Source organism: Nesoenas mayeri (assembly GCF_963082525.1).
Source record: "Nesoenas mayeri genome assembly, chromosome: 3".
Taxonomy (NCBI): domain Eukaryota; kingdom Metazoa; phylum Chordata; class Aves; order Columbiformes; family Columbidae; genus Nesoenas; species Nesoenas mayeri.
In genome coordinates this window covers 19,319,068-19,345,969 of record NC_137544.1, presented here as the reverse complement: position 1 = coordinate 19,345,969, position 26,902 = coordinate 19,319,068, and the positions used below count along the sequence as shown (strand labels likewise).

The 26,902-nt window shown below is 36.7% G+C and overlaps 1 protein-coding gene across 5 annotated transcripts in view; it reads left to right on the top strand.

Annotated features, from left to right (window-relative positions):
- The window catches only part of TRAPPC12 (trafficking protein particle complex subunit 12), a 51,974-nt gene that overhangs the window by 2,294 nt on the left and 22,778 nt on the right, over nt 1–26,902 (top strand). For all 5 annotated transcript variants that reach the window (XM_080342713.1, XM_080342714.1, XM_080342715.1 and 2 more), the window contains exons 3-6: nt 4,479–4,595; nt 13,465–13,578; nt 14,139–14,277; nt 25,907–26,019. In XM_080342713.1, the coding sequence (XP_080198839.1) occupies nt 4,479–4,595; nt 13,465–13,578; nt 14,139–14,277; nt 25,907–26,019 (483 nt within the window). The remainder of the gene's footprint in view (nt 1–4,478; nt 4,596–13,464; nt 13,579–14,138; nt 14,278–25,906; nt 26,020–26,902) is intronic.

Sequence of the window (26,902 nt, the reverse complement as noted above, 5' to 3'; positions counted from 1 at the left end):
CTGTAGGAAAGATTGAGCGCTTGAGCAAGCTACCATGAAGAGATAATCCCAAAATTAAAGGCAAAACTCCAGATGAGATCATGAAGGGAAAAACACAGTAGTGGAAATAAATTTCTTTCTCTTCTATCAGAGTTCCCAAATAGTGAGAAGGCATGAAATGTATCTTCAGAAATTTGAGAAATTTCACTGGGATATATTGAGTATTTCTCATTAAGCAATTTAGTCCTGGCTACTCAACCAAGGCTAACTATAGTAATGGAATTTTTTTTCTTGAAATGCACTTATCCTGCTCTTTCATATCTATTCCTCTCGATAATAGAATTGTTTTCTAGAGAGATGGTGTTGAGGTTTTCGATACATTGTAGCATAACAAAGCTTATCAGTCAATAGTCAAATATAAGCAGAGAGCACTCTGCAGGAACTATCAGAAAAGTTTCTGGAGTGAATCAGGTCCAGATTTGCAGCTGAATTATCTGACAAATATTAGTTTTCCATCATAAACAACAAATTATATCAGTTTTAGACATATACCATGCTGCTGCTACTTCTTGGGTTAGCTTTATCTTAAAACATTTGTTTATTGTCAGAGAACCCAGTAATTAGTATGAAAGAAAACACTTAATAGGAAGCTACTCCTCCACTCCTTCCAAAAAAAATGGAAGGGTCCTTCCCACCCTCCCTGAAAAACCCCTCAGACCTTGATGAGTAATTTAGTAGTTTGCAGTATTGCCCTTCTGACAGCTGATGGGGTGGACAGCAGAAATGATGCCTTCTGCAGGCCCCAAGGATGAGGTCCTCCTTATTGCAGGCCTCCTTTTTTACAACCATTCCCTCTCACCGTCCTCAGTCCACTTCAGGATTGAAGGCTATCTTGTGCTGATGATTCCCTGAATCCGGGCATGTGCATATATGCAGAACTACCAGTTAGTACGTACTTGAAAAGAAGACGTTATGGCAATGTCCATGGGATGTATTTCTGCAGTAAGACCTGATGTAACATCATCAATGGAATTAAAGGGAATTCTTGCTTCTTTCTTTGTTGATTATAATTTGTAAGCAGTCACACAGACATGTCATCAGGAACAAGTTTTGAAGTGCTTTACATTTGTTCAGCTTTGTTACCTTCTAGTTACTGCTTTGCAGTGGCCTGAGTGCACGCCTTGACTGACCTGACATCCCCTAGTTTGGTATCATTGTTCTAAATGCTTATAGTACTGCAAATGTTGTATTTAACTGAAACCGTAATTGTAGAGTACTTGAAATATTAACTTAAACGTTGTGGGAGTCATGTTTTCAATGCTAGATGTTAAACTAGGCTGCATGCAGTTGACGAGGAAGTTAGTTGAAAAGTGCATTTAAAGTGAACTCTAAGTGTGCTTCAGGGAAGGAGTGAAATTTTGCATGACGTGTTGAAGAGCTCATTCCCTTTTTTTTTTTCTCCTGCTCACTCAGAAAGTGTTTGTTCTTATTACAAGTGTGTTGTTTTAAAAGTTAAGTGGATAAATCACACCAAGAAAAATACTTCATATTCTTCAATTCAGCTGCATGCTGCTTTTTGCTGGTCATTCAATAAACTTTTTTTTTTTTTAATTACTTTGGATTATTTATGGTAGAAATTGTCTGAACCTGTGTTGTGTGAGTGTGGGAACAAGTTGGGGTACTGCTTTTTATGCTCTTTCCATTACGCCTTTCTTCATCAGTTACTGTCTGCTGTCATGGTGTCCTTTGTTTCATTACATTCATTGCTAATGTTTCCTTCTCCAAAGTGTTGATGGAGGGAATTAAAAATTCTTTTGTATTTATGTCATTTTGCACACACTGTTTTTTCTTAATCCTTCAGACTCTCTGTCCAAAAGATTGAAGTCTTGTTTATTCATACGGTAGGTGACAGCATTAGAGGTAAAATTTTTCCATGTAGTGCCACAGTAGTTGCAGTCTCATTCCTCAAGAAACTAGGAAGAAAACACGAACATATTTCCTATTACTGTCCATGGGGAAAGTGCAAACATTTAATATCAATTATCTTTATCATAGCTAAGATTTACTGTGTTTTATGCAGCTCACCTTTTTTTTTAGGCAAAAGGCCTTCTGGCTTGCTTTCTGCCTCAGTTCTTCAAGTCAATGTTTTTATACTCTTTAGAGGGATTTTGGTAAACATTCCTTTGTGTTCTTACAGTTTTGCATAGTCACTTTCTGTTTTAACTTCATAAATACTGAATGCCACTCTAGCTACCACAGACCTGAAAAAATATAGTGAAATCAAAACAAATTGGAGAGAGGAGAGGAATGGTGAGGAGTGCAGAGGTTTTCTTGTGAGTGGTAGCTAAAAGGAAGAGGACCTTTTGACTTGCAAGAGCAATAGTGATCTAAAATTCATAAAAGAATTAATGTAAAGAGAGGATTATAATTTGCTGCCTTTTTATGGCAAATGAACTGTTGAGTAATAAGCATAACAAAAGGAGTTACTGTTCTGCAGTCTATGCAACTGGTTTTAAGTTGTAGAATTCATTGCCCTCAGGTGTACTTTTGTTGAGAAAAACAGACCAAAAACTGAGCAAGACAAATGTCATGGGGGGCATGTTGTTGTGGTTTAACCCCAGCTGGCAACTAGAACCACGTGCTGCTCTCTTACTGATCCCTCGCCCTTCCTTGGATGGGAGGGAATCAGGAAACAAAAGGCAAAACTTGTGGGTTGGGATAAAACCAGTTTAACAGAACAGTAAAAGTGAAAAGAGAATCAATATCAATAATAACAACAAAAGAATATACAAAGTGAGGGATAGACAGTGCATTGCTCACAGCACAGCAACACCAGTGTACCATCTGCTCCCAAGTAGTGATCACCCTGACAGCGACCATAAACACTGGTCCTGCACTGCTGATCCTGGAAGACCAGTGACCTGGACTGCACTTGGCACTCACAACAGGATCGTGCTGCCCAACTGGGAGAAAACAAACAGCATCCTGGACAGTGCGCCTCCCCCCAGCAGCAAGTGTTCCTCCGTCAGCTAACTCCCCGAGTTTTATGCTAAGCATGGCGTCATATGGTATTGAATATCCCTTCAGCTAGTTTGGGTCCACTGTCCTGTCCTCTACCAGCCACCTATGAAATTAACTCTATCCCAGCTGACCTAGTACGAATGTCTTTCAGTGGGTGTTTTAAAATGGCAGGAAATATGTCCCCCGGCACATGTGGATCATAAAGTTCTGGCTCCTTTAAGATGGGAAAGACTAGTATGAGCTTATCCTGTTTCTGACAATGTTTCTGCAAACATCTGCTATTCACCAACAGGATGATGAACCAGACAGATCTTTACTCTGGCTGAACGTGGGTTATAAATTGCTTTCTGTTTAAAAATAAAAATATAAGTATATTGTTAATACATTGCTGATATTTTTCCTTCATTTCAGATGTTTGCTTTTCTAGGTGACAAACACATAAAATCGCAAGACTGGCAAAAGTCTTACAGAAATAATTTCTGTTATCAGCTTTTGGCTTGTGGTGACTTCTGACACCACAGGGGCTTCTCTTCTATACAGTAATGTGGAGAGTCCCAACAAGATGAGGACCCTGTCCTGCACTCCATACTGGCCTGAAGAATGTGCAGGCAGCAGTAGCACAGTTTTCAATATCTGCTAGTGTATGGGCCACAGTTTTCCAGTAGCTGCTTGATGTTAAGCTTGAATTTCTTGATTACATGTTGAAAATCTCTAGTACACAGAACCACAAGAACATTAGCCAACAGACAGGGAGGCACAGAAATTGATAGTTGAACAAAGATGAGAAGGGGAAATTGAGGCACAGTTTATTACTAGCAAAGCTGGAAATGGAACCTGGATTTGGATGCTCTTCGTTTTAGCTGCTCCCTGTCATAAATCATAGAATTAATTTCATCTAACTTTAGAAATCTGTTTCAAATGTCTCATCTGAAGTCTTCAAATTACTGAGCTCAGATAACCCAGTTTCTCTTGATTCCTGTAGTTAATTCTTTTGAAATTAAGAATGCTTGTTGAAGGGTTGCAGTTTACTTGGTTTTGTGATCTCTCAAAGTGTATTTTCTGTGGTTACTAAAGGCTAACTGATCACATGCACCTTTATCTTCTGTCAGTAGATTGCCCCTTTCGACATCGATAACCATTATAAAAACCCGTAAAACTTACTGTGTTTTTTTAAGACCTTTGAGGAGTATTTTATAAGATCTTTGAAGGATAATACTATGAGAAGCAAATAAGCTTGCATGTTTCTATGCATTGTAAAAAAGAATATGGCAAATAATGTGGAGTAAATCTAGAAGTTTTTATTAAAATGCTGTAAGTATATATGCATTTGTATTCATTTCACACAAAATACTGGAAAACAGGCATTTCTCATGGGTAAAAAAAATGTTGCTCAGTTTTAATTCAACATTTTATTTTGTTAAAATAATGTTTATAAGTATCTGTTATTATTCTGCTTTTTCTGTTCCACAAACATCAAGGGAGATGCAGTAAAAGACTTAATGCTTCGTTTCTTGGGGGAGCAAGCTGCGGTGAAGAGACAAGTTTTAAACGCCAACTCTGTGGAACAGTCATTTGTGGGCTTGAAACAGCTAATTGTAAGTAACAATTTTTGTGATTCAATGTACATTAAATGCCATGCTTCTCTCAAGAAAATTAGGAGCTACTGAATGTGAGGAGAACCTAAAAAAAAATACACATATCAGTCTATTCATGATCCTGCAAAAGTACTAGCCAAAGTACAGTACCTTTTAGTGGCGGTGACAATGGGGTTTAAATATTTGGTTTTAAATGATGTAGTAAACATTTTTTAATATGCAAAAGTTAATAAAAAAGGTAATTTTAAGTTATTGTGAATTTTATCAGAATTGTGAAATTTATCAGTTATTGTGAATTTTATGTAAGGTAAATGATTGCAAAACAGATTTTAATGTCTTTTTTGTTTATCTGTGTATCTTTTTAATGTGTTTTTGCCTTAGTGTTTTTACAAAAGGTAAGACATACCGGTTGTTGTAAATATAAGTAAAGCTTATGTTACAGTTTCAGCTGCTTTAGCTTTTTATTTCGGTGCAGAAAGCCTAAAATAAATTGCTTCCAAATGAAAGCTTAATTTTCTCTAAGGTAAAATCCTTTCCTTAATGGAAATATTTTGGACCTGCAAATAGTTGCATCTAGCAGCCTTGTGAACTTTGCCTTGTTCTTTCAACCATTGTGTTTCCATATGAAACTCATTACTATTACTTATTTAATCTGTTGAAATGCCAATATATTTTAGGCTTTTTTTTTATTTTAATGGAAGAAAAATTACTGAGGAAAATCAGTGAGTAATTATAAGTGCTAGGACAGTCTGAATTTAGTATTTAAAATCTTTTAATTGTGTTACATATAAAGCTCCAAAAGAGACTCTCTTTGTCATGTTAGGAAAATTCTAGGTGGTCTTCCCAAGCATTGTTAAAGGAATTCAGAGAGAATTTTTGAAACTAAATGAGAAAAAACAGATTGTGATCTCATCCTGGAGACAGATTTTTTTTCTATTCGTCTCAATGTTTTGCTTAACTTGAGAGTTTGGCAGGGGAAAACAAAATCTTATTAAGAAATCTTGTCCTTATCAATGTCTAAGTAAGAAAAGCCTACTGCACTTCCTTTCCCTCTTCCAGAAGAGGAGTTTTGACATATGGGAAATGTTTTTCTGTTTGGCCTGGTAGGTGTGTCCATGCAAAACATTCCCTGCTGCAGAGCAACATGGACCTTCACTGCAGTGCTTCCCCTGAGACTGTTTGAGCTTTGAGTGTGCTCTCGAGCTTCAGAAGAGCACTGTTAAGGCTTTTAGGATCAAAGCAAAGAAAATAGGAGGCAATCTGCAGCCATCAGGTTTTTTTCACCTATAGCAGATTTTTTTAAAAAACTTGTCTTATTAGAAGGTTTTTTTTTTGGTAAAATTGCAGCCATTGAGCCAATAGTCTGGATGTTCTTCAGTTTTTGAAGATTCCAATCATTAGCAGTTCATTTTTCTTGAGTTTGCAGTACAACTATTTCTCAGTTTTGTTTGCAGAACTCTGTTTCTTTTTATGATAAGAATTAGCCTGTGGTTGTAGGTTTATTTTTGTTTGCTTGTTTTCCTTGCAAACATTGCTGTTTTTTTCTGAAATACTTAATGTGGAAAATTTATTTCTGATTGGCAATTGTCTTACAGGTAAATGGTATTTCAGACTTAAAAACATTACAATCACATGCTATCTGATATTAATGTAAAAGATATGTGCTCTTTGCATACACAGTAGGCCAGAATGACACATAAGTGCTCTGTTACAAACCACCAATTTTACTTTCGTTATGAGTGAGTATCTGACCAAATAAGTTTAGTGAATGTATCTTTTAAAGCAAAGGTCCACTTACAGGTAATATTTTCATTAACATCTGGATAAAAATTAGTGAAAGTTGGGAATATTGCTATACAGTTTCCATAAATTTAAGGTCTTTTCCTTAGCCGTTTGTTTGATATCCCTGTGAACTACCCATGAAAATGAGAATGAATGACATAGTCTCAGTCATCCGGTTCAATCTCTTGCAGCAATGGAGAGCCACTTAAAAGTCTCTATTTCAAAGGGGTCCAAAGTACAGAAGAGAAATGCATAGAATTAGGGTAGACTTCAGCTGCAGACCTGTTATTTAGGTGTTTACACGTGAGCTGATGTCTGAACTCTTTAAGTCTCAAAAGACCTAATCAGTACGGTTACTGGTCACAACTAAATCTAGAGATGCAAATCTGGGATCCCATCTAAAAGTCTCAAGAACTATCACATGCTATAGGAAGGTGCCAGTGGCAGCAAAAACCAAAAGCAAATGTTAAGTCCTGTCATGAAGAAATTTGTTAGGTTAACATTATCTAATGAACTTGAGCAAACTCCCTCTTACTGTGGGAAGAAAAGAAAAAGCAGTATTCTAAGCCTGTCTGTGGGCAAGTGCTTCGTTTGTATCTGGTTACTATTTAAATCCTGTGTGAATGGGGAAAGCAGGCTAAATGGCTCATCAGTATCCCAAATCTTCATACCACAGGTCTGCAGCTACAACTCTGGAGCTCTTGCATTCTGCGATACGATTGCTTCTGGTAGCTTGTTTGGCTGTTTTAACAAATACAGATACATTCCTACTACTTTAAAAGGCTATTCCAGAACTTCATTGCTTTTGGTGGTTAGTCAAGGAATTCTAATGAATCCTCTCTCAAAATCTTTTTTCTAATCAAAGGTAAAGTTGTTTACAACAATTTATATGTTTTGATCTGGTGTTGCTTTTTAAGTCATTTTCTCTTCTCGGTGTTTCCTTTCTCTCCCTGGCTACTTTGTATGGGTAGACAGCAGTGACATTTTCACTTCTCAGATTTTCTTTATAAAGGCAAAAATAACTCTTCTAGTAATCTCGTCGTGGATGTCTTCATTACCATCCTAGTAGCTCTTCTCAGAAGCTCTTCCAACTTAAGCTAACATATTTTTATTATCACTGTCTAGAACTCAGTACATGATATGGTGACTTTCCATGTTAATGGACATGTTTTACCTTTTCTGTTATTCTTTATTCTGATATTGTTATTCATCTGATATGGACAGTACTTCCTAGGTTATGTCTTCAAATGTAGATACCAGCTCTGTTCTCCGGAGTCACAAAATATCTTAAATTGGATTGATTCCAGTGTACACCCTTGAGTAGTAACTTTTCGCCTCCCTTATAAAAGTTCCAGTAAAAAAACCATTTATTTGTACAGGTTAAAAGACAATTCTGTGGGTAAGGTGAAGTTAGTGCTCATAGCACTGAATGTGAAGAGGCCGAGGTCGGTCCTTTTTGGGGGATCACAGTGCGAACAGTCTGCAAAAGTTTCTTAAGTACAATTAGTTGTCAGAAAACATGTTATCAAGAAGGTTGTAAGCTGGAAGGTGCACCTTTTCTGATGAGACCACCACCAGCAGCATCATTTCTAAGACAAATAGTTGTACACCAGGAACAGAACTTGGATTGTTAAATTCAGCTAACAAAATTTTTTTTAACATGAATTTGGTCTCTAGTTTATTTTAGTGAGATTTATACCAGTCACCCAAAGAGGGATAGGTGGTCTATTGAACATCTGCACTTTCACAATTTAAATTTCTGCTGTAGTATGGTTAACAGTAAATTGGAAATGTTTACTGGTAGGGAGGCTGCGCAGGTGACCTAGTTTTACAGCTTTGGGGCTTTCAAGAGCTACAGACTGCTGGAGCAGTCCAGCAAAGTAATCCTATAAGTCCATGTGCTGCTCACTGAGATGATAACTTGTAAATAGAGTTACACATGTGTAGAGGCTAAGTGGTTATATGTTTTAACTGAAAACAGAAAATCTTAACTTTCAGTTTCTGAAAAGTTTCATTAATCTGGTATAGGAATATGCATTTACCTGTAAAGCAAATAAATGTAAACAAGAGCTTCTCTTCACAGTGTTGCTTTGTTTTACAGCAGCAAATAAAAGTTACACATACAAGGTGCAAGCTGCAATTATGTTAGTTCCTGTTATTCCATATTTTAAATTGTTTACCCTCATTTGAACAAATAGCACAGTATTTCTTACTAGAGACTTTTCAGTTATTTTGAGTTGTAAGATGTTTGCAGCCATAAGAAAATTATGTCTTTGATAGTTGTCCTACCTAAAAAAAGACACCTGTATCTTGCCACTAAAAATACACAATGTTTGTTCTAACTGCAATCATTTCTTCAAGCTGCTAGACCAGGAAAGCATTATTAACTGCACTTTCTTAACTGATGTGAAAGTGCTCTACCAATGTAATTTACAGGGGAGAAGAATGTCATAGCGAGTGGAGGAGGACATTTTAATCACTTTAATGGTGTCACATGTAGAGTTAATGACTCCCTTTGAGTCTATTTAAAAAAAAAATCATATACTGTTACTTTTGCATGTGATTAATGTTGTGCTCTTCATGTATTTTCAAATATAACAAACTTTGATTCAATGGTATGGCATGCATATTCACTTTAAGTTAGAAATCACCCTTCAAAATATGGGGAGGTGTTCCTTTATTTCTAAACCAGTGAGCAATTTCAACATTTTTGTGGCTGATTTGGGAGTAGATGTGAGACACAAGTAGCACAAACAGCATCTGGGAGGTTGTGGGGGAGGTTACATTTCTACACTAAAAAGCATCAGTTTATTGGATAAAATTCAACTGGCTTACCTCTGAGTCTAAATTTTTTTCCTGAGCAACTGAATAATGTTATAAATACTCTGTGTACCAGGCGAGTTCTCTTTTCATTGAACACTTCTTCTGTTGATGTCCAGTCTCTTTGTTTGACAAAAGAATTCCACCTGTGTATTAGCCGTGTTTGTTGCATCACTTGAGCTTCATTGCTTTCATTCAGGAAAACAATGTGCAGTGTTGTATACAAAGTAGAAATATGAACACTTCTGCAATCATACGTCTAAGATGTTTGTTCACCTGTAATCAGAAAATCAAGCAAAATTGACCTGCATGAGGAGACTTCCAAGGAACAGTTACGTGTTAGATAGTGGTATTCAGCTATTCACAGAATCACAGAATGTTAGGGATTGGAAGAGACCTCGAAAGATCATCTCCTCCAATCCCGCCACTGGAGCAGGAACACCTAGATGAGGTCACACAGGAAGGTGTCCAGGCGGGTTTTGAATGTCTTCAGAGTAGGAGACTCTACAACCCCCCTGGGCAGCCTGTTCCAGTGCTCTGTCACCTTCACTGTGAAGAAATTTCTTCTCAAATTTAAATGAAACCTCTTGTGTTCCAGTTTGCACCCATTGCCCCTTGTCTTATAATTGATTGTCGCCAAGAAAAGCCTGGCTCCATCCTCATGACACTCACCCTTTATGTATTTATAAACATGAATGAGATCACCCCTCAGTCTCCTCCAAGCTAAAGAGCCCCAACTCCCTCAGCCTGTCCTCATAAGGGAGATACTCCACTCCCTTAATCATCTTTGTTGCCCTGCACTGGACTCTCTCCAGCAGTTCCCTGTCCTTCTTGAACTGAGGGGCCCAGAACTGGACACAATATTCCAGATGCGGTCTCACCGGGGCAGAGTAGAGGGGAAGGAGAACCTCTCTTGACCTACTAACCACCCCCCTTCTAATCCACCCCAGGATGCCATTGGCCTTCCTGGCCACAAGGGCACAGTGCTGGCTCATGGTCATCCTGTTGTCCACCAGGACCCCCAGGTCCCTTTCCCCTACACTGCTCTCTAATAGGTCATTCCCCAACTTATACCGGAACCTGGAGTTGTTCCTACCCAAATGCAAGACTCTATACTTGCCCTCACTATATTTCATTAAATTTTCCCCCCCAAACTCTCCAGCCTGTCCAGGTCTCGCTGGATGGCAGCACAGCCTTCTGGCATGTCAGCCACTCCTCCCAGCTTGGTGTCATCAGCAAACTTGCTGACAGTGCACTCTATTCCCTCATCCAAGTCATCGATGAATATATGGAATAGTACTGGTCCTAGTACTGACCCCTGAGGCACTCTACTAGATACAGGCCTCCAGCGGGACTCTGCCCCATTGACCACAACTCTCTGGCTTCTTTCCTTAGCCAGTTCACAGTCCACTTCACTACCCGATCGTCCAGTCCACACTTCCTCAGTTTAGCATCAAGGATGCTGTGGGAAACTGTTTCAAGTGCTTTACTGAAGTCAAGGTAGACCACATCCACTGCTTTACCATCATCTATCTGCCTGGTTATGTCCTCATAAAAGGCAATGAGGTTGGTCAAGCACAAATTCCCCTTGGTGAAGCCATGTTGACTGCCCCTAATGACCCTCTTACCCTTGATATGCCTTGAGATGCCACCAAGGATAAGTTGTTTCATCAGTTTCCCAGGGATGGAGGTGAGGCTGACAGGTCTATAGTTACCGAGGTCCTCCTTCTTGCCCTTTTTGAAGGCTGGAGTGACATTTGCCTTCCTCCAGTCCTCAGTATTCTTAGTATTCCCTAGTATTTTTTTCAGTACAAGTTGGCGAATGTCTTCATAATAGAATGAGAACACAGTCTGTCAGATATAGTGAAGACTCTGATAATTGAAGTTCTTAGGACACTGTATTAGAAAAGGAAGATATACAAAAAAATGCTTTTCCAGACAGAGTGTAATTTTGGATTGTATTGGGGCCATTTTACTCAATTAGAAGTTTTCTTCATTTCTGAATCTAAAAACTTTAACACCTTCAGTGCTATTCTTGTGTTTGAACTAATAACATTCTAGTTTTAGTTGCTGGAATTCTTTTCTACCCTATATCCCATTCCTTCATCCCTCTTTGTAGAAAACAGGCTTACTGAGCGTATTGGGATATATAGAATATCTCAGTTCCCGTTAATTTTGACTAAATGGACTAGAAACATCACTAGATCTTTAGATGTGCATTTAGCAGAATTTATAATTCATAAGCTCCATTTCACATAGTTTTCAGTATTTTTGATGCTATATCTACAGCTGTAGTATCCATATTTGCTTTGAGCCTCTTAGAAACAAAATTCATCCCTATTACTTTCAGGAACAAGGGACTCAGGTTGTAAGGACTATTTGGCTGCGGACCACAGGAAATGTGCAAGTGACTGACCAGCAAGATTTTGAGGCGTGTTTGAAATAACTGCATAAAGATTTCTGGTGGACTGGCAACTCTCACAACTCCAAGTCTGTGTCTTGCCAGTTTCAGATGAAGTTACTCTACCAGCAGCCATCTATTAAGCTTCCACAGAGAATTATGCTCCATAACCAGCAGGCAGCTCTAATTTTGAAATAATGATAAATATTATGTTTCATTTTCCAGCAAGGACTGTTTTTACAATGGTCATCAGACTTGCTTCTCCTGGCTGTCTTGTTCTATAAAGAAAAAGTATTTTTTGTCCATGCCTGAAATAGAATTTTAGAAGTTGTAGCACCTAAGTTTCTCATAAATATATCGTTATTATTGTTGGATCCTAACTCTCCCTTGGTAGGAAAAGTTGAGTGGTTTTAGAGTCTGTGTCCACTTCTGTTCTAAGGTTAATAAGAAAATAATTTGTCTCTGCAGAAGTGGAATAAATTTCAGGTAATCCATGTCAGTGTCCTTCTGCTTTTCTAAGCTGATACAGACCTATGTTAAAGGATGTTATAAATGCATTATCAATTCCTGCTCTTCCATAAGAGTATAGATGTCTCAGGAGCTGCTTCGTGGTCTTGCTGTCAACTGACTTCTGCATTTCAAGTGGAGCTCAGATTTTTATCTGGGATTTGACAATGCAGGGGAGAGAGATGAGGTGGTTAGTGCACGGTGATCTCTCTAGTGGCCACTTGAACCATATGGCTGCAAAATGGGGGCCAGAGAGTGATGAAAACTATTCAGCCAGTTTTTCTGTGTAACTGTTTGCTGTACTGACATATTTTCTGAACTCTGAACATTGGAGAGGATTTAATAAGATACCAATTAAAGGTGAGTACCTGAACTTTGCAACCACCAATAAAAATATATTCTATTCCTTTGCATTTCACCAGGCAATATGCCAGTTTTCTGTTACATTTATATTTTTTACGTATTTAAGAAAATATTTGAAAAAAGGTATTTTTGGGAACAAGAATACATGTCTCTTGAAAAACTCTTTTGTATCATAGAAAAGTATGATAGTTTAAAGACTGTGGGGCATTAGTATGTGTTTTAAGTTTTTGGTAGTGTTAGCCATTTACATGCCTGCATTAGCATATACAAGGCGGAAGCATTAATAGGATGACAGTGTGACAAGACAGTTTGACTTGTCTAACTAGGAAGGTTTTTGTTTTATGAATAAATATATATCTATATACAATAATATTTTTAAGTTAGCCATGCGATGGAAATTCAAATGTTTAAATGATATAGGTGAAACAATTGTTATTGTTCTGAATTTATCATTTTATGCATTGAATTGTTTCTTATCCTTTGTTCTTAATTGATAGAAGCTCTATGTTCTGGGCTATGTTAGGAAAGTCTATTTTCATTAAATGAGCTGCACTAGGGGTTATAATCTGTAATACTGAAGTCACTGAGGTAGGAATAGGTGTTAAATACTTTATGACAGTAGAGTAACTTGAATGTGATTATTGAAATATGGCTGGCAATTTTTTCTCCTTTTAAAGAGAAAGCAAATTCGTGACTATTGTAGTATGTTCAGGTAAATCAGCAAACATGATAGAGCTTTCCGTTTAGAATCCCATATGGTGGTGTATATTCTTTTGTTTTCGTGTTCTGGTAATATTAACTCACTCGTATGCTTGATTTCACTTTTTGCCTAATTAGATGAGCAGCTTTGACAAATGACATTCTGCTTCACTCCAGCCAGCTCTCCTGACCTTGTCATTATTACTGATGGGTACATGTAGCTGCTTCAGGCAAAATAAGCGGTTATGCATTTTAGGGACTTTATGATTTTGCTACTTACTTTTTTCTTCTTCCCAGAGCAGTAAAAACTGGAGGGCAGCAGTTGACTTGTGTGGGCGGCTTCTAACTGCACATGGTCAAGGCTATAAAAAAAGTGGGCTACCTACTAACCATACAACAGATTCTTTACAGGTACGTTTAAAGATACACCTTTGTCACATTTTTCCAACAATACTCACAGTGGCATGGTTTTTAACACAATCAAACTTCTTTTCCTAATTGTTACCTGAAAACTGAGCTTATTGAAGGATTGGAGCATGTAACTTTTTCTGTTTGCTTACAAAACGTAGGTCTTCATCTTAAACAAAATATTTTTAAAGTAAAATTAGATTTTAAGGAATGCGTAAGATTGGAAAAAAAGCTTGATCTTACATGCAAGTCAGTTTAGAGAGGGTGTTCTAATTTTCAAGCAGGCTAGTTTTTCAACTTCATCTTCAAAATCTCAATACCTTTACAAACAATTAAAACTTAAAGCATCAGTCCTGCGTGTTTTGTTTTAGTGATCATATGAAAATATTCTGTTAAAGAGCATGTAAATATAAATCCTGATTCTTATCAGTAAGTAACATAGAAAATCTTTACTCAGCTTTATCAGAAACAATTAGAAAGTTGAAATTGTATTTGGATGTGGCTGTGACTGAAGCTGATAACAGACCTGGTCTTTTCCTTTTTTTATATGTATTAATTTTTAGCTGTGGTTTGTGAGACTAGCACTGCTGGTAAAACTGAATCTATTCCAAAATGCAGAAATGGAATTTGAACCATTTGGAAATTTAGACCAGCCTGATCTTTATTATGAATATTACCCTCATGTATACCCTGGACGAAAAGGTAAGATACTTGATTTATAAAATGCTTTTTATTTTTGTCATTTTTACCAGTCATTATAAAACAATGGTTTCAGGTTTTTTTAATTCTAAAGCATCAGCAAAATTTGGATTATTTCTTTTCTCCCCCCCCCCCCCCAAAGAACATGATTAACTACTGTGTTAAAGTATTGTTTGCCTTATGGAGGTAGCAATAAGGAATATCAATAAGGGGTAAAACTATTCCATCACAATTTAGGTAGGCAATGTATTCCATTATGATGGTACAGTATTGATTTGAAAGAGGAATGTTTTTGCACAAGTAAATATAATAAAGCAATTTAGTTCTAAGGTATTGAAATTTTAAAAAACCCAAACTTTAAGTTCATTTTAGCCAAAAGCAGGCTATGAAAGGTGATGAGTTTGTGGAAACAGAATCTATAAGCTTTTCTTCTTCTTCAATTCATCCAGATACTATCAATATACTATTTTTAACACTCACAAGTCCATGCACACGTGCTAATCCAGGTATTATTTCCTTGGATTTCCCGATTTCTAGGATTATTAAAAAAAGAGATAATTTGATTATTTTCTTTACTAAAAACCAACAATGCACACACTAAAACTGCTTAAATGTAATATTATTTGCTTAGTAATTGTCACTAAATAAAAAGTAGTAATTTACTATGTATCTCATACACCACCAGTTTCAATTCTTTGTAAGCAGTTTATAAATGCACTACTTTGCACTGCTCCCAATAGCCCACAGGTTAACCAGATATTTCTACTGCCCAGGATATACAATCACAGAATGTCCTGAGTTGGAAGGGATCGACAAGCATCATTGAGTCCAGCTCCTGTCCCTGCATATGACAACCCCACAGTTCACACCATGTGTCTGAGGGTGTTGTCCAGTCTCTTCTTGAACACTGTCAGGCTTGGGGCCATGACACCTCCCTGGGGAGCCTGTTCCAGGTCTCTACCACCCTCCAGGAGTCCAAATTTGAGAAACTGCCATTTTCAAGAGCAATTTTACTCTTGTTCAGGCTATTTTGAAATTTTATTTTTTCTAAATCAGTTATTTAGAAATAAATAACTCTCTGATACAAATATAAAGTTGAGTGATCTTACTGTTCTTTGACTTTCATATTTGAAGTACAATGTATAATAAAATGCTTGCAAGTAACAGTTATAATATGCAGCTCCTCTCTCTGAAAAAAATATAGTGCATTTTGCATAAGATGCTGGTAGTCTCAGTTAGGAGGGCTGTAAAGTTACAGAGATGATGAAGTCTCTGAGGAAGGGAAGCTGGTGTCAAGCAAACTTAATATCTTTTGCAGAAGATTTTTTTCATCTGTTTAGTAATGCAAGGATCAGGTGTAGCCCAGCAAAGCCGATGTGGACTGCCTAGAACAAATCCCCATGACCTTACTCATGCTTCAGGCAATCACAGGCGAAAATTTCATGGTTTGCCTTGAATATATTCAGTGCACTGGGAAGGAACTGTGTTATTTTTAACAGCGGGGGTTTTGGTCATCAGATTGGACAGTTCTTTGGATCTGGTTGTATTTTGGCAGCTTTGCACATAATGCAGTGCTGCACAGGAGAAGTTATCTTCCCCAGGCTGTATGTATGTTTCCACATCTTTTTCAGTATTAAAAATAAGTTATTTTGCCTAAGAAGATAATCCTTGCAGGTCATGTCAGCTTTTGAGGCATTTCAGTCCTCGTGCTAGAGGGCATAACAGGTCTGGAGAGTCTGGCCAGCAGTCACAGGCACCTGTGACTGAACCATCTTTGCAGCAGCCACGCAACCATTGCAGCTCCCTCATACGAGTTCTGAAGGTATCTGTGGTAAAAAGATGAGCATATGGAACATACTCTATTTCATTATTACATGCCTCAGTTTAACAATTGATCATACCAACTGGGACCATAATCTGATCATCAGTAAAGAAAACAAGATCAAGGTTGAATGGAGCTGACCTGCTGGTTGTAGATATTTAATGTAAATACAATGTGATGAAGATGTGGGAACAGCTATCAAACCTTCCTTACGTAGTTGTGAGGAAAGATAGAGATGTTATTTGCAGGGATGTAGGAGAGAACAAGCAATTCTCTTCTGGCTAGCATTAAACTACATGGTGCTGGATTATGGATAAAGAAATGTAGTATACATGCATCGTTAACCAGCTAATTTAAATAATAAAGTAGATATAAATCACTCATGTTTTGATTGGAATGTATGAGTATGAATCCACAATCCACTGCTACTTGGTAATTTTATGTATCATTTTGTGGTGTAACAAGCATGAAAAGAGGAGTTTTGTTTCAACAAGTTAGTTTTGATTCATGGTATATAAATGGAGTAAGCACTTAAAAATCAATTTAAGAAATGAGAGTATAGATATAAATAATGTACACATTAATTGTAATACAAGTAACATTTTGCATCATTTCTTTGTATTCAAAATATTCATAATAAGAAATGTGATAAATTAGAAAGTTTTCTGTGTTTTCTGTTTGAAGTAGGGGAAGCTTATATACCTGAGCTTCTTACAGTGGTGATGATAGTCCCTCATCCATTAATCTCTTAGAAATATACCTCAGAGCATTTAAATTCCAAGTAAATGTATGAGGAGTGGAAGATATTTTTTCCATTAATTTAACTTAACATGGGCAATACGATCCTCTTAATTTTCCTCTCTGCCTTCTGGCAATGCTACTAATCTCTGTTTTGTGCTGAGGTTTTGTATGGCATTTGCAGCCATGCTGTGTATGGATCCCTTTACTGTTGTCTTCACCATGGCAGTAAGATCTCATCTTTCTGAACCTTCCTCCCCTGGTTTCCGCAGTCCCCTCCGGTCACCTCCATGGCCTGTCGGTGTGCACCAAGTGGGGGGATCTGCTGGGATCCTGGGGTCCGTCAGGGGAGTTGGTTAAGTCACTCTTTGGTCATTCGTGTTTGATGCGGGGCAGAGAGCAAAGCATTCTTATCTTCTAGTAAAATGTTAAAATTATTCAGTTATGGATTTATTTGTTCTAAATTAATCTCCAGACAGAAGCCAAAAAGTCCAATTTTATATATAATTTTTTTGGTTTGTAATAGGTACTTAGGTCAGGAACTCTGTTCCAGATTGCTTCCTGCACATCTCCATTGTACTCTGTGGGGTATATAAAGCTGAATTTTTGTCATCCTTCTCATGACTAAAGAATTTCAGGGCTTTTTTTTTTTTTTTTTTGGGGGGGAGGGGTGGTGTCTTTATATTTACACAGTCTGACCCACTTCTGTTCATATCATTTGTTTCTGTGTTCCTCATGATACTTACAAACTCTCTCGTGCAGTAGATCAGCTAACCTGAGATATCCTTTCCATTGGTAATGCCCATGTGTTTCTGGAAGAGTTAGAGCCAACAATTAAAATAGAACATTAAAAAGCCATTTCGTTCTTTTTATGAGATAATTTGGTCTTGTTTCTGGTTAATAGACCAGTACATTGCAGAAAACTTAGTGCTACAAAATCAGTGTTCTAAAGCTTCAATAATTGAGAATAATTTATTTTGAATCATGAAGGAAAAAACACCCAAACTTGTGCGCAAGTGAAAAAAGGCCTTTTATTCCCCTGACCAGAGGTTTATATATGTAGGGGTGTTTCTTCTACTTTGCTCTTTCCATTATCCTTGTGATGACACAGCATCATCTGTATTCCTCTAACATGAAATCTGTCTTGTGTTGTCTGGTGCAAAGTGCCTAAATAAGGAACATATGTTTAAATACTTAGTTGTATCTGCTCTAGAAACCAATTTCATTCATACTGTACACCTTCCCATGAACTCTGTTGCTAATTCTAGCATCAGGTTTTTTAGTGAGGCTGTATTGCAACCATAGGTGGTATATGTGAGTGTGTGCTGCAATATTCTGGCACTTTCAGGTGGATAGTGACAGTTTTTTAAAAAATAATTATAAATATAATGTATATATTTCTCTCCAAGTAGTGTGTCTAGACATCACACCTATTGCTTTAGCATGTTACACTAGGTCTACGTTACTTTATGACTTTACTGATATCCACTGTAGTTAGAAGTTTTAGCAGAAATACATGAAAAAATTGATACAAAAATAATTGGCTGTGTAAGTTTTCATTTTTAATGTGTCCTTCTTTACTCAAGGAGTGCTCTTAATTTGTTTTATATGCAGTTTTGAAATTCAGATCCCCGTAAAGGAATCCTATCATACGTGGTCTCGAACTGTCACTCAAACCCATGCTGTAAACAAGTTTTCAGTGCTGATGTCTAAGGTGAAATGTAATAATAATAATTATTGCATTTAATAAGCTTATAAAATAGCAAAAGACATAATAGGAAACTTGTCATATGCATGTTGATGCAGAGATGCTGCTCTTACTGTGAGGATAATCAGCCAGAATTCAGCTGTGATAGCCACAGAAGGCATTTTACAGGCAGGGGGCTGTGATGCAGCGGACTGTGTGCAGTGCAAGGTCAGCCTGCTTGGTCCCAAGCTTGGTCCTGCTGCTCAGTGTCAGTCTGTGCCGTAAGGAAGGACAGGCATGGATCGCAGAAATTACCTCCAATGCACTTTCACAGTAAAAGTAGTGATTCCCTTACAGTGACATTTGGCCATTTTGAGTTTACTGTTTTCCTTTTTTCTTCTCTCCTACTTGTCCATGCCAGTGGGAGGCAGCCTTGCTGAAGCTTATTTTCCTTTTTTCTCAACATGGTTTTGGATGATGCTATAAAATAAATGCCTTTTTTTTTCCCATTGTCATGCACTTTTGGTTAGTCAGAGAACTGTAGCAGAATGGGAAGTGGTGTGGGGAAAAAATTAAAAAAAATAAAATAAATTTAAAAAATAGTTTTGTCATATATTATCACAAATACTGCTGTGCCTGAACTTACAGTCCCGTCTCAGACTGGTTCAGTCCTGGCAGTTGCTCAGAAGAGTTCTTCGTTCAAGCTCATGTTGGGCAGTAGAAAACATATTAAAGCCTCTAGGGGAACTGGTTTGCCAATTATTTTATTTACAGTACTGTGTACATCTCTCTGTTGTCTCTTTAAATTCGCTGTTCTGTTGCTTCAGAGCTACCGTCTACCTGTGAAATCAGATAATATGACTTGAATAAATACCATTCAACTGTTGTGGTTCCAGTTGGCTATTCAGAGGAGTCAGACTTGCAAATACAATTTTTTTCTAAAATAGCAGATATTTTAGTGAAGAAATGTATGTATAATTTAAAGAGGGTAGAGTGCTGCTGAAGTATTTAATTGTGCTTTCTTTGCCAAGGCCACGTAGTCTCATAGACAGTACTAGTTTTACACAGTATTTCTTTAAAAAGTGAGAAAGTAACTTATTTCTAAATTCTACCTTACTACACTTACCAGTAGGTAAGATTTACGGTGATCTCTTTCCGGCAGGGCAGTTGTTGCAGGTTTTTTCTGCATTCTTTGTCTTATGTTTTCCTTGCTTCAGTGCAAATAACTCCAGGTTACTGAAAAAGTGTTTTTGAAAACTTTCAAAATCAAATCCTAATTCAGAATATCTGTGTTCTTATGTCATGTGCAATTAAATTGTGTAGTATATGGAAACATGCAATTTCAGGTACAATTTTCAAAACATTTTCTTCCAATGACTACAAACATTTGGGCTCCTATCTCTTCTTCATTTTCTCTGGAATTAAAGTAATAAAAGCTTCAAGCTGGTCTGTTGAATCTGGATTTTTAAGTGTACTTTTAATTGACAGTAAGACTAGGATTCAAAATTACTACAACATCACTCTTAAAAATCTCCTTATCAGTTATACAAATATGCTATTGTAGAAGTATGTAAAAGTGTGTGTGAGCATAAAAATGCGAGGATATACATATTTCGGTGCCTACATATGCATAAAGCAGAATATCTTTCTGAAACTGAATTTTCTGTAGCTCTTTTACCCAATGAAGAAAGGGTTTGTTTTTTATTGCCATAAGATCCCACTTTCTACTATCAACAAATGATAATTTGCCCTACTACTACTTTTTGGTATTTAAGATTTGTTGAATAAGCTGTAGAAGGCAGATCAGAAAGCATTCCTGGTTGCTTATTTTGCGACAAGAAAATACAGAGATAAAATAGGTAGCCATTGGAATACTCTCTTTTTTCCTACTCTAAAAAGGCTGCAGAGGAGGGCTGCAGTTCGAATTTGATTGACATGAGGTGATGTTTCTCTTACGACAGTTATGAAAATGTGCAGCTGTTCATAAATAAATAGAAATTGAAATCTGTGGTCTTAGAAAGTTTTACCTGATCTTACTGTTTATTCCATCTGTTCCCATGCTTTTGGAGTATCCATTTTCCTTTCAGCAGACCTTTTTTCACTTTTTAGTGTTGCCTTTTGTATCATGATTATATATGTATATCAATGAGATTAATTCATTCCAAAGTGACAATCAAAAATCATATTATTTGAAAAAGGTTCTCTACTAAATTTAAAAGTGAGAGCTGAGAAAAGAAGTCTTAAACCATTTTTCCATTATGAACTTTTAATAGATAAAATTATTATGGAACCTGTAAAGAGAAGCAACAGAGGTCAACTGCAGAACATCAAGCTAGAATAAGACTTACTTAACTTAAAAATAAAATTTTAATACATAGCAGTAATTGTAGGGTATTGTCTTTTGTTGAAATCGTCTAAGCTTAGTTGACGTGGTTTTGCTGTGTAAGAGGGTTTTACTTCTTTAGAAATCAGCCCTTCACTGCTTTTCAATAAACATTTTAATTACAGGATATGCTGCTTGTTTTAAATATTTTCTTGACATGTTGCCTTGTTAAATTCAGTACTGAGTGAGTTATAATAGAGGACATGAGTTTGATTCCAAATAATTTTGCAAAAGGCGGCACATGCCCGAATCCAGTGTTTATATAAAATTCTCTCATCCCTGCTGGGATATCACAGTCATATAGGAGCCTATTACAAAGAAATATGTGTTGTGCTGTGTCCCTCAAACATGTGGCCTAATCATAAGCAAGGAGGTGAAACCTTTCAGACAATATAATGTCATTCTTAATCTAACAAGCACATGTATGATTGTTACAGCTTAGCGTTAATGTAGTCAATCTTTCTTGTTTTGTTTTTTCCCCAGTGTAGCTCTGTTTATTGAGGCAAGCATAGGTTTATCCCTGCTTTTAATCTGCTTTTTAATTAAATTTTGTACTCTGAATTCTACAACCTGCCTTTCAGACTTTGGTAACACTGTTATTACTGATCTACTAGAGTCATCAACAAATGTCATTTACATCTTCCCAGCTGTTTTCTTGTTAACCTAGACAATGTAAAATGAAAATTACAGTGTTTTATAAAATCTCAGACACACCTTTTTTACATCTCAACCCTTTTTCATTTGTCACCAATTTAATATAAAAATGTTAGGGAATGCTTACCAAAAGGTTCAACTTCTGTGTCTTGCAAGACAGAGTGGAAGCTCTGGTTTTGTGGATTTGTGTGGAGTTTCCTTTTCTGTCATGTGTTTTTTAACAGGAATGGGCTCCTCCACACTGTTGTTCTTTCAGCAGAAAAGGCTCAATGAGGAGCCTTTGATGCAACATGATATGGTGACATCGTAGAACAACAAATCCATGTCCTGTTGTTTAAACCAAAGTTCTTGGTGAGTTATTGGTGAGCTCAGGGTTAACTGTTCCAAGCCAGCACTTTCTGTGATTCTCTTATTTTTTGCTTTTTACCTTTTTATCAGTGAACTGATGTGGCTTTGATGAAGATTCACGAGAGTCATATTACAGTTTTCCTTTGCCTTTTCCATCTCCTCCTCACCCCATGAAGCTCTGCTGGGCTGCATTTCAAACCCATCATGGTCCTGGTGTTCTCTTCCATGGGTCGCACAAGGTTCACCTTGCTGATTCCTGCGAGAACAAAGGTTCATAACCATCCACCCTGTGAAAAGATTTTTAGTAATTTGCTATTGCTTTTCTCAGGCTCTTACTTGACATTTTTGTTTCAGAGAAGTTCAAAGGTGATTGTTCCATTTTCTTAGTTTGAGAAAATAGCAAATTCAGATTTTGGATGCTGGAGACAATATGGTAGCAGTGTACTTTGAGGAAGGGAGTGTTGTCAGTTTTTACAGCTGTTAACCAGGAGTTACAGAATTGTTTTGATGAGCAGATCTCTTCACATGCGTTTTGTATCACTGCAATGTATTTCTTCTTGAGAAGTGAATGTAAATTGTATTAGCACTTTATATAATAGCACTCATTGAAAGCTTTACCCAATCTAAAGTAAATTTATCGTCATTTTTTATAACCAGAAAATCCATTTATTAATTTAGGAACTCAGATATCTTTTCCATACTTTGTATCATTTAACTGAGAGACAGGAGTGTACTTACTTGGAGACAGGAATGTATCTGGGAAAACATACTTAACCAAAAATCTCAGAGTTTCTTTTTTGTAAACAGAGTATTTAAGGAATAAGCTTGGATGAGTGACTTGGATAAGCAGGTTTTTTATGAGCAATTTGCTCATCTGATTTGACTTGAAGTTACAAAATACTGTTTACATGGAGTGGTAAGACAGCCTTGCCAGTGGTAAAAGATCATTTGTTTTCTGTTTTCCCCAGTTACCACATTTGTTTGAAAGCACATGTACAGTTTTTTACTTTCTTCAAAAAAAAGAAAATCTACTGTTCAGAAGAATTACAGGGAAACTGATGAAGAGGGCAGAAACGGTTGGTTTTTCTGACGTTTCAAATAAAGTTAGCAGCCTGTTTAATAAGCAGTAAGTAACAAAAATTCTCTGGACAGATTTGCTAGATGCTCACAGTAGATTTTCTGGCAGGATACTAGTCATATCATGACTTTCAAATAGAAAGAGAAGAAACAGATGCTAGAGTTTGAGATCTTCCTGTGTGAAACAGCAATATAAACTGGTTTGAAAAGTCATTACAGTGAGTACCCTTACGCTGTTGGCCAGAAACTTCTGGCTCTGTTTGAGAGACCTGTCATCACACTTGATGTACCTACTGAGGAGAACACTGGAATGCTTTTTGGTCACATGCTCTGAAGGAGATACTAAGTGGTTGAGAAAAAATATATTAATAAAGTACATTTCAAAGTAATACAGTTCTGAATGCCTATTACAACTGAGGTCTTAGTTGTGATAGGAAATAAATCAGATTGTTATGGAGTCTAAGCTGGCCTGGAGTCACATTCATCATTCTGACATCCTGTGACACCACTTCTGATGATGTAAATTGGTAATGGGTTATTCCTTCCCCTCACATGGATCATAATAGTGCAGCTTCATTCAGTAAGATATAAGATCAATACTTTACAAAATATGCCATGCTACAAAGTGTTTTACAATACATTATATAAATTTTATAAAAATGGATAATGTGAGACATTTCATCTGTGCTCCATTAAATATCCGTCTGTCCTATGTTGAGCTGTTTTGTTACCAGTTCAGTTTTTCTATATGAGTATTTATCGAGTTGACCTTCTGCTGCATTTTACAGGAGACTGTTACGATACAAACTTGTTCAGAGTTGAAAATGCTGAACGCAGTCATTAACCAAAAATACTGCTAAAACTTTAGATTCCTTTTGGTTTATATCTTGGATTTTTCAGAGCTTTACTGATGAACCAATTTTATACCTTTGCCTCAGAAGTCCTAGTGAATGCAGCAGTAGGTGCATGGTTCATGTATTAGCAGTAAAGTAGGACTACTTTGTCCAAAAGGACAGTCCCAAACTATCTGGTTTTAGGCACTGCTTTTCTTAGCAGGATTACTGTTGGGTGGTAGAGTTAGAACCGAGTCACCAGAGGGGTGGTAGAGACAGAACCAACCACAGGTCACGTTGTTTTCTTTAGGTTTGCAATGCAGGTTCTTAAGCTCGCAACATGTCTACAAAGCAATTTTTCTGTGTTCTGGCATGGAATTTACTCTTAAATTATTTTTGCCTTTCTTTTCATTGTTGTTCAGCCCACATGTGATCTCATGTCATGCTAAGTACTAGCATATAGTATACATATAGGTACATATATAAAATATTTCACATCTTTTGTTACAGGTTGAAGAACCTTCTCTTAATAGACTTTCAAAGACAGTTCTGTTTTCTTAATCTCTCTTCCATGTTCATGAAACTCATGTGTACATCCGTTATGGGAACAGAGCAGTCATGGAAGCCATGGGGAATATTTAGCACTGGTAAAAGAGAATTTATGTAGACGTAAGTGGCTTACTCTGAAGGTCATTAATTAGTGAGTTTTGTGATTAAAATTTTGTCAACCTTTAAAAAGATGTCTAGAGGCAGTGACTCATTCTATATAGCATTTAGCTCTTTGACATAAAAGCCTGTTAAGAACAGGTGCAAAAGTCTTTCTAAAAAGGTCCTGAGTCCTATTTTTGAGAAAAGGTGAGGCAAGCAGTGACTGGAGAGAAAATCCCCTTAGGATATGTCTAAAGTAAGAAAATAGTTTATATTAAAATATTAGAATTGTAGCATGGTATTTTGTGAGGCTATTTCCCCATTATACTATCTCTGGTTTCTTTTTAATAATAGTATTTAGTTTATGTTCAGTATTGTCTGTGTGTCAGGATATGCAGTTATCGGAAAGCAAGACATTGCACACACTAGGAGTCCCTAAAGCCCCTGAAACTGCCCTTGCAGTCACCCAGGATGCTCAAGAACTTAAGAGGACTGGGTCTTTGGTAAATATTATAATAATAATGAAGATAAAAGTAAACTAATTTGAAAAGAAAGAAATTTGGTTTTCTCCCCAAATATTCCTTAAAATTCTTTCCCTATTTGATTATTTCAGTAAACCAGAAAATACACAAAATACACCATCTCTATGAAGGTCAGTCTCACAGTATAGAGTAATTTAGTAACTGTCTGTGGAAGAGTGAACATAAATGAAGTAAAACTCAGACTAAAGTCATCTTTGGAGCAATTGAATGGTCTCTGCTCAGCATCATGGACTCAGACCTTTACACAAGCATATGGATATTAATAGAAAAAAGAAACAAAAAAGTCCCAGAGGACTTCATATATTTTTAGATTTAATGATTCTATTATAGTATTTTTTTTCTTCATTATACCATTTTTATTTCTTTTCACTCATGTTGATTTTCTGGTGGTTTGGGTTATTTTTCTGTAATATAGGGGCCCTTCATAGTGTTTTTATTTGGAAAAGGATTACATGAAGTGGTTTTGCATGTGCTGGTTATATAACTTCTTCACAAGGATGCTTTTAAGGCAAATAATTTCATCTTCTTTCTTCTGCATTGATTGTAAAATATGCATAAATATTAAATGTTAGGAGTAGTGATGTATGTGCAACTTGAGTAAACTTCCGTTTTTTTACTCCTTCATTTTAATTAGTTTATAAAAGTCTTTAATGAAACATTGGTACTTCCATGCACAGCTTGGTTTTGAAAATTTGAATTAGATGCACCTTTTCCTTGCCTTCTTGATTATGGTTACATATACGTTTACCTGTTTAAACCATTTCACATCTTTCATTAGGAGACAGATATGAAGGTAAAATGGACTTGATGTCATATACGCTAGTGAGAAATACCTTGTGAAATGTAGACAAATCGCAAACTGAACATTATAGCAAACACACTTAAAAACATTGTTTCTAGGTTCCATGGTTCCTTTCTCCATGCGGATTTTACATGCTGAACTTCCTCAGTACCTCGGCAATCCTCAGGAATCACTGGACAGACTGCATAGCATGAAGATAATCTGCGCCAAGGTAACACCTTCTCTGTACGCTAACATTTCTGATGTTTAAGGAATACATTTGATTGTCCTTATAAAGAATATTAAGTTTAAATGATGACATTTTTTTAGTCCATCTTGATACAAATAAGGAGCTCACTAATAGAAGCAACTAAATTCCTCTTCCATTTTAGGGTACGTCCTCCTCTGTGGTAGCTCTTACTAAAAGAAGTAAAACAGTAGACAATGTACTTCTCTTGCTGTTGTGCTTTTGCCAGACAAGACACAGAGGGCAGCAAGTCTCCCTTTGCTTCTGACAGGTTCCACCAGAGCCAGGATGCAGTAGCCAGTGAAGGCCATTGTCTGTGCTGATGGATACTCCCTTCTAAAGTACAGTACACAGAAAACTACAACCGCACAAATAAAACATACCATCTTTCTCAAGGGAATATTTCTGATTAGTTATTCTAGGCACCTCGTTGCAGATTACTTCATTTGTTTGCATTCAATTAAATACCTTGTCTTTTGGAGCAAATCAAAGACAACTGTAGAAGGCAGAGTGTGAAAAAGGACAGCTCGTAAAGATAAATATGTATTTAAAGTTGTCAATTGGTGATAATTTAACCACTTGAAGTCAGGGTTGGCTGACAAAAAACATCCGTTAGATATATGTTTTAATTTTTTGTGCAGAATGCTGATAGTCTAAAAATCTCGATGTCACCTGGATTGTTCAAGAATAAAGTGTGTAATACATATGAAAACCCATGGCATAACCAAGAAAATAATATAAAGGATGTGCACTCATTAGCCTTAATATTTGTATATGACACTTGGGAACCATTTGGTTTATAACAGAATTAATTGGGGAGCTTTCAACCAAAAGCCTCTAGTGTTTTACTTCCCTATTTTAAAAGTGG